Source organism: Lithobates pipiens, unplaced genomic scaffold (assembly GCF_037356315.1).
Source record: "Lithobates pipiens isolate NorthernLeopardFrog02 unplaced genomic scaffold, aLitPip1_a1.2 Scaffold_30, whole genome shotgun sequence".
Taxonomy (NCBI): domain Eukaryota; kingdom Metazoa; phylum Chordata; class Amphibia; order Anura; family Ranidae; genus Lithobates; species Lithobates pipiens.
This window is the reverse complement of record NW_027507791.1, coordinates 175,554,665-175,572,930: the sequence shown is the minus strand read 5'-3', so window position 1 is coordinate 175,572,930 and position 18,266 is coordinate 175,554,665. Positions and strand designations below refer to the sequence as shown.

The window sequence follows — 18,266 nt, the reverse complement described above, 5'->3', positions numbered from 1 at the left end:
TGTGTATTACCTCTATAGGAGGTATGTCCGGTTCCACTCCGCTTCCCCAGCGATTTGGGGCAATCCAGTTCAATGCAGAGGGTTTCTCAATCAGGTTGAGATATACTTCGACATGCTGCCCCAGGCGTTTCTCACGGACAGAAGCAAAGTAGGTTTTGTGAAATCTTTGCTTTCTGAGAGAGCCTTGGCCTGGGCAAACCCTCTATGGGAGATGCAAAAACCTGTTGTCTTGAGTTACCCTGACTTTGTTGCCTCCTTTAAAAGGGTAGTTGACGTTCCCGCATGCTCCACTTCTGCTGCCAAGTGCCGCATGTCCATCGAACAGAGTATGAAAACTGTTGCCGGCTATGCCATTGAATTCCATACTCTGGCAGCAGAGGTTGCTTGGAACAATGAGGCCCTCGTGGCTGCTTTTTCTCATGGTCTCTCAGATTCTATCAAGGATGAGGAGCTGGAGCATTTGCCATCCTCACTGTCTCCAGACTCAGTGAAAGACTTTCTTTGAAAGAGTGATTGCGGAAGCCTCCTGTAAGTTTGCCTCCGAGCTTTGCAGTCCCACCTGTGCCTCCCTCACCTCCCATGCATCCTGGTACCGAGTCGGTCAGTGAAGATGAAGCCATGCACTTGGGCTTCACGAGTCTCTCTGCAGATGAGAGAGCCTTTAGAAAGAGGGAGAGATTGTGACTTCATTGTGGCCAGTCAAGTCACTTGTTGAAGTCTTGTCCTACCTGTCCAAGGAACTCCCAAACCTTGAGGCCCTGTCATGGACAGACCTTAGGTGGCGTTGTTTTGTCCCCAGTTATCCAGAAGGATAAGCCCCTGGTTTCAGTCACCCTTTCTTGGGATGAGTCGTCCATCGAGATACAGGCTCTAATCGACTCTAGGGATACAGGCCTGTTCATTGATGCTGCTTTTGTATCGCAGCACTCGATTCCGCTGCAGCTGTCTGACACTCCACTTGCCATTGAGGCTCTTGATGGGAGACCTCTACAGCCTGCCCATGTGACTCATGAGACGGTTCCATTGACCATGGCCGTAGGGGCTCTGATAATCCAATTCCGTGGGGGCTGAGATAATCCAATTCCAAGTTATTTCCTCACCCAGGTTTCCGCTGGTTATTGGTTATCCTTGGTTACAGAGGCACCACCCCTCTTTTGATTGGCTCCGTGCTGAGGTTCTCTCCTGGTCACCATAATGCAGTTAGACATGCTTCCTGAACGTATCCAAGGTCAAGCGCACCTCTTCACTCTCCTCCCTTCCAGAGGAGTACCGCGATTTGTCTTTGATAAAGGTCAAGCTGGTAGTTTTCCTCCACAATGGTCTTATGATTGCGCAATTGACCTGGTGCCATACCCCCTTGTGGCCGGGTTTACCCTTTGTCAGTCTTGGAGGATAAGGCCATTGAGGAGTATGTTGCAGACACACTTTCTCGAGGTTTCATCCACAAATCCTCATCTCCTGCTGGTGCTGGTTTCTTCTTTGTGAAGTAGAAGAGCGGTCAACTGAGACCTTGTATTGATTATAGGGGTCTCAATTGTGTTACGATTAAGAATGCCTACCCAATTCCATTGATTACAGAGTTATTTGACCACCTCAAGGGAGCAATGGTTTTCACAAAGCTTGATTTGAGAGGGGCATACAATCTCATGCGGATGAAGGAGGGCGATGAGTAGAAAACTGCGTTTAAAGCGGGAGTCCACCGGGACTCCGCGTTTTTTTTTTTTTTTAAAAGCCAGCAGCTACAAATACTGCAGCTGCTGACTTTTAAAATAGTGACACTTACCAGTCCAGCGCGCCCGCGATGTCGGCACCCGAAGCCGATCTGTAGAACGTCTCTCGGGTGCTGCCGCCGCCATCTTGGGTATGGGAATCAGGAAATGGAGCCTTTCGGCTTCATTTCCCGGTTCCCTACTGCGCATGCGCGAGCCGCGCTGCGCAATAAGGACGGTCCCCGCTGCCTCTGGGATCTGTGTGTTTTCCCAGCAGGCAGCGGGGCACTTGCGGAAAGGGACGGGCACTTGCGGAAAGGGGCGTAATATACGCCCCTTTCCGCAGAGAGCTATCCCGGAAGTGGGTGCAGATACCTGTACTGTACAGGTATCTGCACCCCCTCCCCCCTGAAAGGTGCCAATTGTGGCGCCGGAGGGGGGGAGGGTTCCGATGAGCGGAAGGTCCACTTTAGGGTGGACCTCCGCTTTAATACCAGAACAGGCCCTTATGAATACCTGGTAATGCCTTTTGGCCTCTGTAACGCCCCGGCAGTTTTCCAGGAATTTATTAACAATGTCCTCCGAGATTTGTTGCAGTTATATGTGGTGGTTTATCTCGATGATATCCTCATATTTTCCAAGTCCCTGGAGAGCCACCACGCAGATGTCTGTCCTGTGCTTCAGAAACTAAGAGAGAACAATCTCAATTGTAATCTGGAGAAGTGCGAGTTCCATCGTGAACAGGTTATATTCCTGGGCTATGTCATTTCCACTGCTGATTTTTTGATGGACCCAGAGAAACTTTCGGCAGTCCTACAGTGGCCTCGACCCGTGGGTTTACATCCTCTGCAGTGTTTCCTGGGCTTTTCCAACTACTATCGGAAGTTTATTTGTAACTTCTCGTCTCTGGTCAAGCCCCTGACTGATATGACCAGAAAGGACGGTAACCCACAGAGTTGGTCTCCGGAGTCCGTTAAGGCCTTTGAGACTCTCAAGGCTGCCTTTGTTTCTGCTCTTGTGCTGGCACATCCAGATCCTACCTTGCCTTTTATCCTAGAACTTGATGCTTTTGAGACTGGAGTTGGCGCCCTTCTGTCTCAACATCCTAACTCTGAGAGCGCTATGCATCCGTGTGGTTACTTTTCCAAGAAATTGTCACCTGTTGAGTGCAATTACGAGATTGGTGACAGAGAGCTGTTGGCGATCATTTTAGCCCTTAAAGATTGGAGACATCTCCTTGAAGGTACCAACGCTGAAGAAATGGCTGCACTCCAAGATCGCTCCTAGACACTCTGTAATTAATAAGCGTACCTGTTAGTGTGTGAAACGCGTCTTCATTTGTACTGTCTGTAACACTTGGGATGTTCTTTATTAAATGAGAATTTTGATGGATCTTGGAGTGCAGCCATTTCTTCAGTGTTGGTCGTATGCAGAGGGAGCCGAGGTGGGCACCTGTGATATAATTAGGCTTCCTGTCTCACCTGGAGCAGTCAGTTCTTCTGTTTGGATATCCTTGAAGTTACAATTGTGCCGGTTCTCATTCCTTCTGACCATAAGAATCTCACATTCTTGTCTGAGGCTAAGCGCCTCTATCCCAGAAGGGTGCAATGGGCTCTTTTCTTGTCGAGTTTTAATTACATTGTGTCATTCTTACCCGGTACTAAGAATGTAAGGGCTGGTGCCTTGTCACGACAATTTTCCTCCACTTCCAAGTCGGAGTCGGTTCCGGTTCCTGTGATCGTATCTTGGCTACGGTTTGCACCAGTCTTACTTCTCCTTTTGGGTGACAAAATTCTTGCTGCTCAGGTCCATGCTCCTCCTGAGAAACCCTGTGACCGCTGCTTTGTCCCAGAGAGTCTCCATACTGCTGTGCTCCAGACTTACTATTCTTCCAAGCCAGCTGGCCATCCTGAGAAAAATCAACTCATTTGGGCTATTTCCCAACAATTCTGGTGGCCTAGTCTACGGGCTGATGTAACTGCCTTTGTAGATGCCTGTCCCGTGTGTGCTATGTGTAAGCCCTTGTACACACGGTTAGACATTCTGACAACAAAATCAAGATTTTGTCCGAAACTGGTATTGCATACACACGGTAGGACAAAGTTGTCGGAAAATCCAATCGTTTGTCACATGATGACGTTATTTAGTTATGACGGGACTACGTTCAGGCTAGTAGCCAATAGCTTTGGTCTAGGAATTTGATTTGAGCATGCGTGGCACTTTGTCGGATCGGAATTCTCTACAAACAATCGGACAAAGTCCGATCGGATCATGTTGTCGGAAAATTTTTATATCCAGCTCTCAAACTTTGTTGCTCGAACATTCCGACGGAAAAAAAAAGATGAAGCCCACACATGGTCGGTTTATCTGTCACCACGATCCGATGGGACATTTTTCGTTGGAATGTCCGACCATGTGTACGAGGGCTAAGGCTCCACGACACCTTCCAGTGGGCCTCCTATAACCCATACCCAATGGAGAGAGGCCCTGGACCCACCTGTCTATGGATTTTATTGTGGAGTTACCCAAATCCCAAGGCAACACTGTTATCCTTATGGTGGGTGACCGGTTCTCAAAGATGTGTCATTTTATTCCACTTAAGAAGTTGCCTACTTCTAATGAACTGGCTTCCATTTTTGCTCGGGAGATCTTTCGCTTACATAGGCTACCCAAGGTGATTGTCTCGGACAGGGGCAGTGAGTTTGTCTCCTGGGTTCTAGTGAGCCTTTTGTGCACAGTTGTAAATTCAGCTTGCTTTCTCTTCTGCGTATCACCCGCAGTCTAATGGGGCTGCAGAGCGAGCCAATCAGTCCTTGGAGCAATTCTTACATTGCTATATTTCTGGCCACCATAACAGCTGGTCAGACCTATTACCATGGGCAGAGTTTGCTCACAACAGTGCCTTCAATTCTGCTTCCCGATTGTCTCTATTCATGGAGAATTATGGTTTCAAACCTTCCATGTTGCCTGACTTGTTTGTTCCGCAGAGTATTCCTGCATTAGAGGAGCATCTCCGTGGTATTCGTTACAAGTCCAGGAGGCTTTGCGTCATGCTAATGATAAGTACAGACTCCATGCTGACCGCAGATGCCTGCCTGCAACTTCCTACCAGGTTGGGGACAGGGTCTGGCTGTCATCTCGCAACCTCCAACTTCGTGTTCCCTCACTGAAGTTTGCACCTTGGTTTATTGGGCCTTTCCGTATCCTTCGCAGGATTAACCCAGTGGCTTATGCGTTGGACCTTCCTCCTAGTATGCGCATCTCAAATGTGTTTCATGTCTCCTTACTGAAACCATTGGTCTGCAACCGATTTACCACCTCGGTGCCACGACCTCACTTTATACAGGTTGAGAACCATGAGGAGTATGAGGTACAATCCATTGTTGACTCCCGTAGGTTCCATGGGCGCATACAGTACCTGGTGCATTGGAAGGGTTATGGTCCGGAAAAAAGCTCCTGGATGTACATGCCCCTATCCTCCTCCACGATTTTCATAGAAGTTTTCCCCTCAAGCCCGGGGCCTTCCGAGGGAGAGGGGTCATTGAGGAGGGGGTACTGTCAGGGCTGGCTTAGCCCTTCGTTCTCTGGGCTGGCTGTTCAGCTGTCAGCTAATTGCCAGCTCTCATCTCTCTCCACAGTTACCCAGCTGTTCCTGATCCTGCTCGTTTGACCTGCCTACTTAAAGCTGTCCAGCTCACTTCTTCTCCGCCTTCGCCTTGGTCACATCACAAGAAACCATCTCCTGTGTTCCTGTTTAAAGACTGGCTTGCTGACATCCCCTCTGGCTCCTTATCCTGCTTGCTGTTCCTCCACTTGGATCCCTGACTTCTGGCTGTGCTTATTACCCAATCTGGTTATTGAACTCTGGTCTGGCTGACTACTCGATTTGGTTACTGGACTGGCTATGCTTTGACTACGCTTACTCTATTTACCTTTTTATTTTTTATTAATAAACAAGTGTGATTTAATTGTACTTCTGTCTCGGTCTGGTTTTCCAACATCATGTTGGAGCATAGCTGCTTTCAGCTCCTGGGATTGACATACTAGCAACTCAGGGGGGGATTTTATGGGAGCCCCATGGGCACCTTCCTATGCCTGCCTACATCTGGGCCTCTGGGAGGAGGAGGTGGTCTATTGGTCATATCTGTGGCTGAGGTACATTCATGAGGTGGTCATGATTTGGGGGGATGGGACACTGAATTACATGAATGAACTCAACTGCAACACAAGGAATATAAGATTTATCTATTCGTGTCACCATGAAACTTTACCTTTTTTAGATCTCAACATAGGGGTACAGGTTGACTGTGTATTTTTACCAAGACAATTTTCAGAAAAAGACCACGATCAATATGCTTTTGGATGCCCCCAGTCATCATCCTCATTCACTAATACAGGGAATACCTGTGGGGCAGTTTCTAAGGATCAAAATAAACTGCTCACAAGAAACTGACTTTTCGACTGAGGCCACAGAGATGTACAATAGGTTCAAGGAAAGGGGATAATCACATAAAAGCATCAGGAGAGCCAAAAAGTGAGCAAGAGAAACTGATAAACGAAAACTCTTCAGCACTACTAAACGCAGTAAACAGGATACCCCACAACAAGCCCCAATTAGAATCATCACTAAGTTTGGGTCACAATGGGACCAGGTTAAGAGTATTCCATCATTGGTACATACTCTCCAAGTCGCCGATTTTGGGTGAAGTCGTAAGAGAAAGACCATTATTAACAGCACGTAGATCACTCAATTTAGAAGATAACCTCTCACACTCTGAATATCAGAAATCACACAATAAGAACTGGCAGACTGACCTTCCAGCCTTAAAAGGCATGTACCCAGGTGGGAGATGCACAAATGCGCGAATACATGGACAAACAGATGTGTTCAAGAGTTTTGACGGTCAAAAAAGTTTTAAAATTCTGAATTTTATCAACTACACGAGTTATCTATATACTAACTTGCCTGTGTGGCAAAATGTTTCTAGGTAAAACAAAGAGACAGCTGAAAATAAGGATTAGTGAGCACATCCAAAGCAACAATAAAAAAGACGATGAGTAAATGGACTTCGGGCCAGGGGCTAATATAGACTCAACCTGCCTTAACGGAGAGGTGACTTTGATAGAAAGGAAAAAAATTGGAATTTTAATTTGAGAACTTTACAGCCTCAGGGATTGAACACTAAATGCAATTTAGCGGTCTTCCTTGTTTATACTTATGATAATGTATATTCTACTGTGTGAAGCTCGGTGACAACAAGTCTGACCTGTAGTGAAATCCTGATTAATCATAACAATGCTCAGGAGGGCATGGAGTCACATCGACTGCTTTAAGGGATTACTTAAAGTGGGGTACCCCCTAAAAAAAAAATTAAAAGTCAGCAGCTACAAATACTGCAGCTGCTGGCTTTTAATAATCGGACACTTACCTGCCCCAGGATCCAGCGATGCGGGGGAACGAAGCCCCCCCCTCGCTCCCCGCTCCGCTCACGGCGCCGTCATGCATACTATGGGCACCCGGCTGTGGCTCGCACAGTCACCTGGGACACATGACAGGTCCCAGGTGAATGTGCGGCGCGAGGGGAAGTGATATCACCAGTCCGGGCAATGAAGAAGGCAGATTACGAGGGACCCCCTAGCAACCGGTATTTAGAGGTGAGTAAAAAATTTTTTTTTTGACAATTATTTTTTTTTACGAATTTTAAGCAGCTTTTAATTTTTTGGTGGCAACACCACTTTAATTAGCTTGTGTTAATTCTGTTTTTGGTTACAGGTGTATTTTTTTTAACTCTTTCTTTCTATTGTTTTTCATATTACAAAAATTAAAAGCATACAGTATCATAAACTGTAATGTAATATTGCAAATTGAAGAAACATTTTTATTATACTATATCCCTTCACCCTCAATCCAACACTCCACCATCGAGGGGGCCTGGGCCTGCCATTTCTGGGCAATTCATTTTCTCGATTGAAACCGACATCTCACCACTACTTTGGTGGTACCGGGCAGGACTCTATCTTCCTCCAAACTACGCAATAGGCATGTTTTGGCATCAGGTACTAGTGAGCTCCTAAAGGTTTTATTTATCCTAGTAATTACCCCCCCCCCCCCCCAATATCTAAAGATCTTTGGACACTTTCATACCATATGAATAAGGTCACCTGTCATCTTACACCTGGGGCACTCATCATTTTGTTTACAACCAAGTATACACATTTTTTGGGGGGTATAATAAACTCTATGGATTAGAAACAAATGAGAAAGATTCTGCGAAGGGGAGATCGAGACCAGGGCTCCTTGTTCTAAAATCTAATCCCATTGTGCCATAGTTATTGTCCCTACGTCTCTCTCCCACTCCTCTTTACTCTTGAGAGGACCCACTCCGCTTATAATTCTCTCCCCCAGACTTGTATACATTTTGGAAATTAGACCTTTAGTAGAGGCTGAATTGATCATTTTCAGGAGTACAGGGATCTGAGTCCACTCTATAATTTGAGACCTGAACTGTGCTTGGATGGCATGTCTAATCTGTAGATATTTATAGAACGTCTTGTTTGATATGTTAAATGCCTGCCTTAGATCTAAAAAAGACTTTATAAGGTTGCCCTCGTATAACTGAATAAGAAGGCTAATACCTTGCCTTTACCATTCCCAAGGTCTCTCTATACCCCTTATTTTAACCAGTTATGCCATAGCGGGGTGTATTATGTTAGCCCATTGTACCCCATTAGTGCCTTTGTTACTTGCCACTAGGGATGAGCTTCGTGTTCGAGTCGAACGTACGTTCGACTCGAACATTGGCTGTTCGTCCGTTCGGCGAAATCCGAACTCTTGGTCCGTTCGCGTCAAAATTCGTGTGGCGCGCACGGCCCACAATGCACTGCGATGGCGCAGTGCATTGCTGGCTCATGATTGGCCAAGCATGCACTGTGACCCCGCATGCTTGGCCAATCGCAGCGCCAGCAGCGAGGAGAGCCATGATTGGCCACAGGCAGGATGCCTGTGGCCAATCATAGCTCAGGCTGTGTAGTGCACGCCCCACACTATATAAGGCCGCCTTTGAGGCGGCCTCGTGTAGTGTGTTGGCATCTGAAGCAGTGGGTGTTCTGTGCACCTTCAACACAGTTACACACCGATAGTTTTTGGCTGATTTCCTATATTGCTCTTGTGTAGTGGTTATTGTCTGTGCCCTGACCGCAGTATACACCACTATATTCACCTCACCTATATAGCTAGTGATCTATCTTTAATAATAGAGCTTGCAGTCAGTAGTGTTAGGAGATAGTGCGTGCTGTCTGCGTGCTCTGTACCCAGTACATACCGCTATAATCCACCTACATAGCTGTTCTCTATTTGAGCCCAATTGCCATCTGCAGGAGTTATTGGAAGTTGTGTGTGCCTCCAGCACAGCACAGTATACATCTGTATATACCCCTTTATCTCTGCTGTTTTCTGGTTATTGTCTGCGTGCCCTGAACGCAGTATACACCGTGATATTCACCTCACCTATATAGCTAGTGATCTATCTTTAATAATAGAGCTTGCAGTCAGTAGTGTTAGGAGATAGTGCGTGCTGTCTGCGTGCTCTGTACCCAGTACATACCGCTATAATCCACCTACATAGCTGTTCTCTATTTGAGCCCAATTGCCATCTGCAGGAGTTATTGGAAGTTGTGTGTGCCTCCAGCACAGCACAGTATACATCTGTATATACCCCTTTATCTCTGCTGTTTTCTGGTTATTATCTGCGTGCCCTGACCGCAGTATACACCGTGATATTCACCTCACCTATATAGCTAGTGATCTATCTTTAATAATAGAGCTTGCAGTCAGTAGTGTTAGGAGATAGTGCGTGCTGTTTGCGTGCTCTGTACCCAGTACATACCGCTATAATCCACCTACATAGCTGTTCTCTATTTGAGCCCAATTGCCATCTGCAGGAGTTATTGGAAGTTGTGTGTGCCTCCAGCAGAGCACAGTATACATCTGTATATACCCCTTTATCTCTGCTGTTTTCTGGTTATTGTCTGCGTGCCCTGACCGCAGTATGACCCTGACCTACACAGTCCCTGTCTTGTTTGCACCGCCTGTATACTGCTGTTCTGAGTATATAGGGCCTGGGGGCCACACGCATTTCCTTTTTTTAATATGGGTACAGGGTTCCCCTTAATATGCGTACAAGACCCAAATAGGCTGGTAATGGGCAGGGAGGGCTACCCATGCCATTTTTCTCAATGATTTTCAACCATATTGCAGGAACCAGATATAACATTAAAACCGCAAGCAGTTTTAAATGGTGTTATTTGCGTTTAATGTCATTTTGTGCAGGGACTGTTCTAAACACGGGAAACACATGGCACTTCACAGGCATACTACAGACACCCCCCAGGCACCATATTTAAAGGAATATTTCACTTTTTTTTTCACTTTAATCGTCATTAAAATCAGTGCTCCCACCAAAACGGCCGTTTTTAAAACTTTTTTTTGCATTGACCCATGTCCCCTGAGGCAGGAGTCAGGTCCCCAAACTCTTTTTAGGACAGTATCTTGCATATTAGCCGTTAAAATTAGCACTTTCCATTTTGAACGTTCGAGTCCCATAGACTTCAATGGGGTTCTAACGTTCGTAACGAACGTGGGGTCCGTTCGAAAGTTCTGGTGCGAACCGAACCGGGGGGTGTTCGGCTCATCCCTACTTGCCACACTTTACTAACTAATTTTATCTTTGGGACTCTATCTGCCTCTAGTGCCTCCCCTAGTGTATTATGTGGGACCCCCTTATCATCATATTGTTATTAGGATTCCCGCCACCTATGGTTGCACAACCCACTAGGTGTTGCAACTGAGATGACAAAAAAATTAATCTCTGGCGTGGAATTGCCATAGCAACATCTTTGATCAGTAATTGCAATGTTTGCAGGCTAATCCTAGATTGGCCCTTTTTCCAAATAAATTTACTAAAGAGGGATTCTATTTTCTTAAACCACTTTTGGCCTATCCAGGTCAGAGAGTTGTGAAGCGTATACAATATCTGCAGTAGCCATGTCATCTTTATTAGGATACAGTGCCCTGCAACAGATAGGGGGAGATGGCACCAGATGTCCCCCTTTTGTTTTAGTTTCAGTAACAATGGGGCTAAGTTATTGTTAGCATACTGGTTTATATCACTGGTGATCCAAACACCCAGGTATTTCAACTTGGTCACTACTTTCAGGTGGGAAATTGCCAGTGATATCTGGTCTCCAAGTGGGTCGATCGGTAACAAAGCCAACTTATCCCACTTGATGACCAGACCAGAGAGGCGCCTGAACTCACCCACCATTTGTATCACTGGGTTTAGCGAGGCTTCAACATCTCCAAGAAAGAACAGGACGTCATCTGCAAACAGTGCTATCCTGTCCTCTTCTTGCTGGCGCCAGAACCCCTGTATGTCTGGCCTTGATCTAGTCATGATTGCTAGGGGTTCCATTGCAAGGGCAAACAATAGGGGAGACAGAGGACAGCCCTGTCTTGTCCCTCTCTCCAACTGGAACACTTCCGAGTATTCATTGTTAATTTAAATTTTTTGCTCTTGGTACGTTATATAGTAGCTTTACCCAGCTAATAAAGGAGGGGCCAAACCCAAATTGGATTAGCACCTTCCATAGGTAGTCCCATTCTAGACTTTCAAAGGCCTTGGCAGCATCCAAGGCCAAAATGGCCTTAGGGCCTAAGTTATCAGTGGGAATCTGCATTTTTAAGAAGACTCTTCTAATGTTAATGCTTGTTGATCTATTGGGAATGAAGCCCGACTGGTCCGGATGTATTCTATCTATTTAAACGGATTGCTAAAACTTTCGCCAAGGTTTTCACGTCAGTGCATAGTAGTGAAATTGAGCGACAGGAGAAAACATCCAGGTGGTCTTTCCATTCCTTTGGTATTGCCATAATAGTGGCTTCTGACATTGAAGTACGAAGTCCCCCATTGGCTAGTGCCCATCTTAATGTTTCCAGCAGTTCTGGGAAAAGTATCTCTCCATATCTTTTGTATATTTTCACCAGGAGCCCATCTGGGCCCCGGGATTTTTGGCTTGACATTCCAGCCACTGCCCGTTTTAATTCCTCTAAAGTCACTGGTGCCTCCAAATCTATTCTATCCTGCTCTGACAAGAACGGGTTTGATATTCCCTGGAGAAAATCATCAGTTATTTCACTTCAGTCGCCCCTGTTAGATTTATACAAAGACTTGTAGTAATTACTAAATACCTGCATTATCTCTATCCCGTCGGTAGTGATGTCCCCACTTGGAGTCCTAATCGCCGTGACGGAAGAGGGAGGAGTATTTGATTTTATCAAGAGGGACAGCATACGGCCAACCATTTCCCCCTCCCCAAAATGGCATTGCCTCTGAAATATATGCCTGTTCTCCGTCCTCCTGGTAATAGCCATTTTATACACTTGTTGTTTGTCTAACCCAGCCTTTCTTAACTTTTTCAACATAGAGGAACCCTTGAAATAGTTCTCCGGTCACGAGGAACCCCTGCTAAAAATTAGAAATCTACAACTCATGATACATCAGTGTGATGGTCAGTGAGAGGAATGGTCCTTACACTTGTGGTCATTGGGAAGAAATACCTCCTTACAGTTAGCTAAAAAGATCAATGGTGTGAGTGGGAACTTATCTGAGAGGCAGAAATTGCCCATTGCTTAAGGAACCCCTAGCAACCTCTGGAAGAACCATAGGGTTCCACGGAACCCTGGTTGAGAATCACTGGTCTAACCATTCCCTCTGGCTATCTAGGGTTAGATCTTCTACATAAAGCTTCTCTGCCAGTGTCACCTCCTTCCTAATATCCCCTTCCCACTCTCTAGATTTCCCCTTGGTTCTTGCCACCTGTTGGATCAGGAGGCCTCTGAGATAGGCCTTCAAGGAGTCCCAAACCACAGACGGCAATGCTGAACCTGTGTTAATTTGTACATATTCCTTTAGGCTAGACACCACTTCTCCAGAATTGCAGATCAATTCCAGTCAACAAGTGCTTATTTTCCATGCTCTAGGAAAGGTCATGCCCCCAACATTTATTTTCAGCACAGGCGGAGAGTGATCTGAGACTCCTCTCGGCCCATACTCTATACTGCTTATTGTTGATATTGCCTCCCAGTTACCCAAGGCCAAATCGATTCTAGAGAGAGTGAGATAAGAACTTGAGAAGCATGAAAACTGTCTTTCTTGCGGGTAGCGCATCCACCATATGTCACTCAATCCCACTTCCCCTAGGAATCAGGATAACCGACTCTTGTCTGCTGTATTGGACCTATGACCCGACGGGAATCTATCTAGACTCCTGTCGAGTACTTCATTAAAGTCACCCACCGCTATTATCAGAGTTCCTGTTTTGTCCAGCACAAACTCCAATAACTTATGTAGGAGCTCCAATTTGAATGGGGGGGGGGGGGGGGGGAATGTAAAGGTTCACCAACACAAATAATGTATTTTCTATTGAACAAAGCAGAAAAATATAATGGCCCTGTTCATCAATACAACATTCCCTGTAGGAGAACACCACTCCTCTCCCAACCAGGATACTTACCCCCCTTGAATAGGAAGAATAGACCGAATGGTATTGGGCTTCGAACTTCCGACTGCGCAATTGTGTCGTCGTGTCATTAGTCAAATGTGTCTCCTGCAGGCAAAGTAGTCCTGGTCCCCTCCCCTCTAATGCCCAGTGGCTCTCTTAACTGGATCCCCTAATCCCTGGACATTTCATGAGGTTATACCAACTCTCTTTGCTTGCATGGTAAAATACATAAAAATAAATCAACATTAGAAAGCATCACAAAATTAAGTGAAAAAGTGATCAACCTAACAGTCACACTCACAACTCTTGAACTCAAGTGTTTTTTCCATTCTGAGTATGGCGGATGCAGCGAGTGCTGACTGACCTCTATGATCCTGTTTCTGCATGGGATGATCTTGGATGGAGGAATGTGTCTGTCCAGCAGCATACCAGAGAATCGGCAGTGGAAAATCTGGAGATTTCCATCCCCAAAGCTGAAGTGCTGACAACAGGGCAGAGCTCTGCTAACCTCTGCCCAGCACCGATAGCATCTTCTGGGTTCCAGGGACAGGAGATACTGGACTTCTATCACCAGACACCAGTTGCAGAGACAGGGATTTGATAGACTTTTCTGCTGAGGAAGAACAACCTGATGAGCCTCCAGCTGAAGAGCCAGGATCAGGGCCAAACTTCACTGTGCTCTGCCCAGCACCAACAGCATTATCTGTGGAGTTGCAAGGAACTTCCCCAGCTGAAGTGCTTGTCACAAGACAGAGGATGGCAGTTCCGGAGGCAGGGGGAGAAGTGGCGATCACTTCCCAGCAGCAGATAGAGGGGAGAAGGGAGAGGAGGTGTTCATTGTCCCACCCCAACAGTCGGCCAGGGTGGAGAAAGCTGTCTTTCCTCCCCAGCAAAGATCAGTGCACCTGGGAGACAGTACCATAGACATGTCTTCCCAGCAGCCAGGTGACCACCTCTCCAATAGCAGCTACACAGTTTGGGAGTGGAGGAATCCAGCCTCCTGCCCCAATGGTTAGCCAAAGCAGATGATGTGGAGTCCCCAGCAGAAGTGCTGGCAACAGGGTAGAGTGCTGCCAAACTCTGCCCAGCACCGGTAACAACTGTGGAGTTTCAGGGAGCTGGGGTAGTTAGCTCATCTCTCCAGTCACAGAATACAGAATAAATGTCACCGGTCCCCAAAAAGTGTCAAAAGTGTCCGATCTGTCCACCGCAATGTTGCAGTCCTGCTAAAGATCGCTGATCACTGCCATTACTGGTAAAAAGAAAAAAAACATATAATAAAAATGCCATAAATATATTCTCTATTTTGTAGACGCTATAACTTTTGCGTAAAAAACAATCAATATACGCTCATTGTAATTTTTTTTTTTTTTTACCAAAAATATGTGGAAGAATACATATTGGCCTAAACTGATAAAGACATTTTTTGGGGGCATATTTATTATAGCAAAAAGTAAAAAAATATTGTTTTTTATTTTTTAAATTTGTGGATTTTTTTGTTTATAGTGCAAAAAATAAAAACCTCAGAGGTGATCAAATACCACTAAAAGAAAGCTCTATTTGTGGGAAAAAAGAACATCAGTTTTGTTTGGGTACAGTGTCGCATGGCTGCGCAATTGTCATTTAAATTGACGCAGTGTCGTTTCACAAAAAATGGCCTGGTCATTAAGGGGGGAAATCTTCCGGCACTGAAGCGATTAAGCAAGCTCACAGTTAGCCCATGTACACACGGTCGGACATTTCGACAACCAAATCCGTCGGATTTTGTCTTTCGGATCTTGTGAAAGTTGTCGAAAAAGTTGTCGAAAAATCCGATCTTTCAGAACATGATGGCGTACTTTCGTTACGATGGGACTACATTCAGGCTAGTAGCCAATAGCTTTGATGTAGGAATTTGATCTGAGCATGCGTGGCACTTTGTCCGATCGGAATTCTCTACACATGATCGGAGTATGTCCTATCGGACCAGTTTGTCGGAAAATATTTCCAACAAGTTGGAAAATTTGGTCCAACGGATATTCCGATGGAAACAGTTCGATGCATACCACACACAGTCGGATTATCCGACAACACGGTCCGATAGGACACATTCCGACGGATTCTCCGACCGTGTGTACAAGGGCTAAAATTTACTTTCTGATTTCATCATAAAATGTGTCCTTTACTGTGGAATTTAAACTACACTACTGCCAGGTGGGCCAGAGGTGTTGAGTCTGTTCTTAGGGTAGAAGAAGCAGTGAAGGGAACCAATAATATTCAAGTGGCTCCGGCGGGGGTAGCTCTACATACATGATCTGCCCTCTGTTTTCATTATTTATATTCTGGCTCGTTCATTAGAACTGCTCTTTTCAAACTGCCACCAATTTGAGTCAATTCTGCCCTGGAGAAAGACAGTCGGAAAAGTGAAATCTGAAAGTGACTGGTGGCTGTGGGACAACACAGAACAGTTCTTACAGGACAAATGGCCAATGAGGGGGAATATTCTCTGTTTTATTTGTTTTAAATTTCCCATTGGCCTCCATAGTGCCGTGTCAGCTCTTAGCTATGAAAGTTCTATACAAAGGTGAAAGGTGACTCCAAAGACATGCAGGTAGGTTAATTGGCCTCTGCCTAAATTGAGCCTAGTATATGAATGTGAGTTAGATTGTAATGTAATGTAACTTAGATTGTAAGCTCCTTGAGGGTAGGGACTGATGTGAATGCACAATGTATATGTAAAGAGCTGCGTAAATTGACAGCACTATATACAGTAAGTACCTTGAATAATAATAATAAAGTTTGGTGTAATAGATGTCCTGAAGGATGTTGGGAAATAATGTGAGAGTTCTACTGAGATGACTGTTCATATCCTCTCTTCTAGGATCAAAGGCAACCCCATGTCAGATGATAGAAGAAGAGAACTAAAACAGCTAGAATTTCTCCATCCAGGATTGAAGGTTATCATTAATTGATAATAACCCCTGAGGAAGAGGATCTGCTTCAGCTGCGAGTGGAGCCAAGACTATATTCTAAATGATGAGGAAAATGAGATTTAGATATGAGCAAGCATGACCCAGTTAAAGAATGAATCATTATGGACTAATGGACCCATGCAATTCATAAATCCTGAAGCTCCACATTAAAAACAGAATATTCCAATGTGTATAATGCATGCTTATGAAATAAGAGAACCCAGCACTAGTGCTATACATTTTGCTTCTGCCGACTTAAAGGATCTTAAATAACCTGTACAAAGAAGGAGGTGGTGGAGTCCTTATTCAGCGTGTGTATAATCGTTCTATTCAGATCTATGTTCACAGTTGGGCAGTAAACCATCTATATGAGTCCTTGGAGAACCAGACTCACACTCACCATCTGCTGGTCAGATGGGATAAATGAGACATAGTTCTATGAACTATATTCTTGACTAAAAGTAAATTGTTTTGTAATTATTATATTTTTCTACCTAAATCTAAGAATAAAAACTAAAATATTTCAAACCCACTGTGCATCTTTTCATTTGTTCACCTTCAAAACAATTCAAGGAGTTTTGGTTTAAAATAATAACATAAAAAAGCTCACACAAACACCAAGAGAACATATGAATTAAATTCATAGTTACATAGTTGTAAGGTTAAATAAAAGCACCACTCCATATAAACCTGTGTGGGTGTCTGCGCTTATGTCAAAAATCATATCCCATATACCTGTATATTGTGCTCAGTAAGATGCCCATCTAAGAGTTTTTTGAAACTATCAATATTTCCTGCTCGTACCACTGATTGTGGAAGTGAGTTCACATCCTTACTGTCCTGACAGTGAAAAAAACCCTTTGCAGTTTAAGGTTAAACCAATTCTCCTCCAATTTCATTGACGGGCTCCATGTCTTCTTACACTGCCTTAGACTGAATAGTTTATTCCCTGTGCTAGAATGATAGACTCACCACTGATGTATTTGTATAATGCTATCATATCTCCTCTCAAATGTCTCTTCTCCAGGGAGAATAGGTTTAATGTTCATAGTAGTTCTCATAACTGAGGTCCCCCAGTTCCCTTATTCAATTTGATGCCCTTCTCTGCACTCTCTTCAACTCCAGCACATCCTTTCTGATGGGGCTGAACCAGAGTTTTATAAAGTAGCAAGATTATAGTTTTATCTCTTGAGTAAATAGCCGTTTTTATTCATGCTAGTATTCTGCTAGCTTTGCATGCGATTGCTGAGTCTGTCATCTACTAGGAACCCAAGATCTTTTTCCATCCTGGATTCCCCCTAAGGTTCTCTCACTAGCGAGTAACTTGCATTCCTATTTTTAGTCCCCAAGTGCATTACTTTACAATTTTCAACATTAAACCTCATTCGCCATGTAGTTGCCCACCCCTTTATTTTATTGAGGTCTTCTTGTCCTACTGTGTAATTATTGACTTGTTTAACTGTGTATCATCAGCTAACACTGAGATTGAGCTATTTATCCCATCCTCTATAACATTTATGAATAAATAAAACAGAATTGGTCCCAGGACATATAATTGCCTGGTAGGAATTGAAACCACAACTCTGCACTACAAGACAAGAGAGCTGACTATGTGATCACATAATCCTGTCTATAGGGAGAGAAATGGGATTTTTTTTCTCTTGTCTATCAGATTGGATTATCCTCTATAAAAGGTGATCTTGTGGGAGATCATGGACTCTGTGTGGCAGTTTCAATGAAGACTTAGAAAGCTCAGTGTGAAGTTTCTGATGGGTAAATGTCAGGATTAACCTCTAAGCAATAAATGTACACTTCCTGTTTGCCAGATTATTGTGCTGTTTCCAGCCAATATCTCATTCTTGACAAACAATATAGCCATATTACAGAGCCACTGGTGGGTGCTCCTAAAATAATCTGATGGACTGCTACTGTTCTAATTATTGACGGTTTCAATAAACAAGATAAATGATAGGTACAGTAGTGCAGGTCCTCACACCAAACTCTATACACAATACTGAAAATATATATACTTGCATCATTGCATATA

The 18,266-nt window shown here is 44.6% G+C and overlaps 1 protein-coding gene across 7 annotated transcripts in view; it reads left to right on the top strand.

Annotated features, from left to right (window-relative positions):
- LOC143943354 (NACHT, LRR and PYD domains-containing protein 3-like) overlaps positions 1 to 16,751 on the top strand; it is a 124,369-nt gene extending 107,618 nt beyond the window's left edge. For all 7 annotated transcript variants that reach the window (XM_077465075.1, XM_077465078.1, XM_077465076.1 and 4 more), the window contains one exon: positions 16,129 to 16,751. In XM_077465075.1, the coding sequence (XP_077321201.1) occupies positions 16,129 to 16,219 (91 nt within the window). In that variant the 3' untranslated portion in view covers positions 16,220 to 16,751. The remainder of the gene's footprint in view (positions 1 to 16,128) is intronic.
- The last annotated feature ends 1,515 nt before the right edge of the window (positions 16,752 to 18,266 follow it).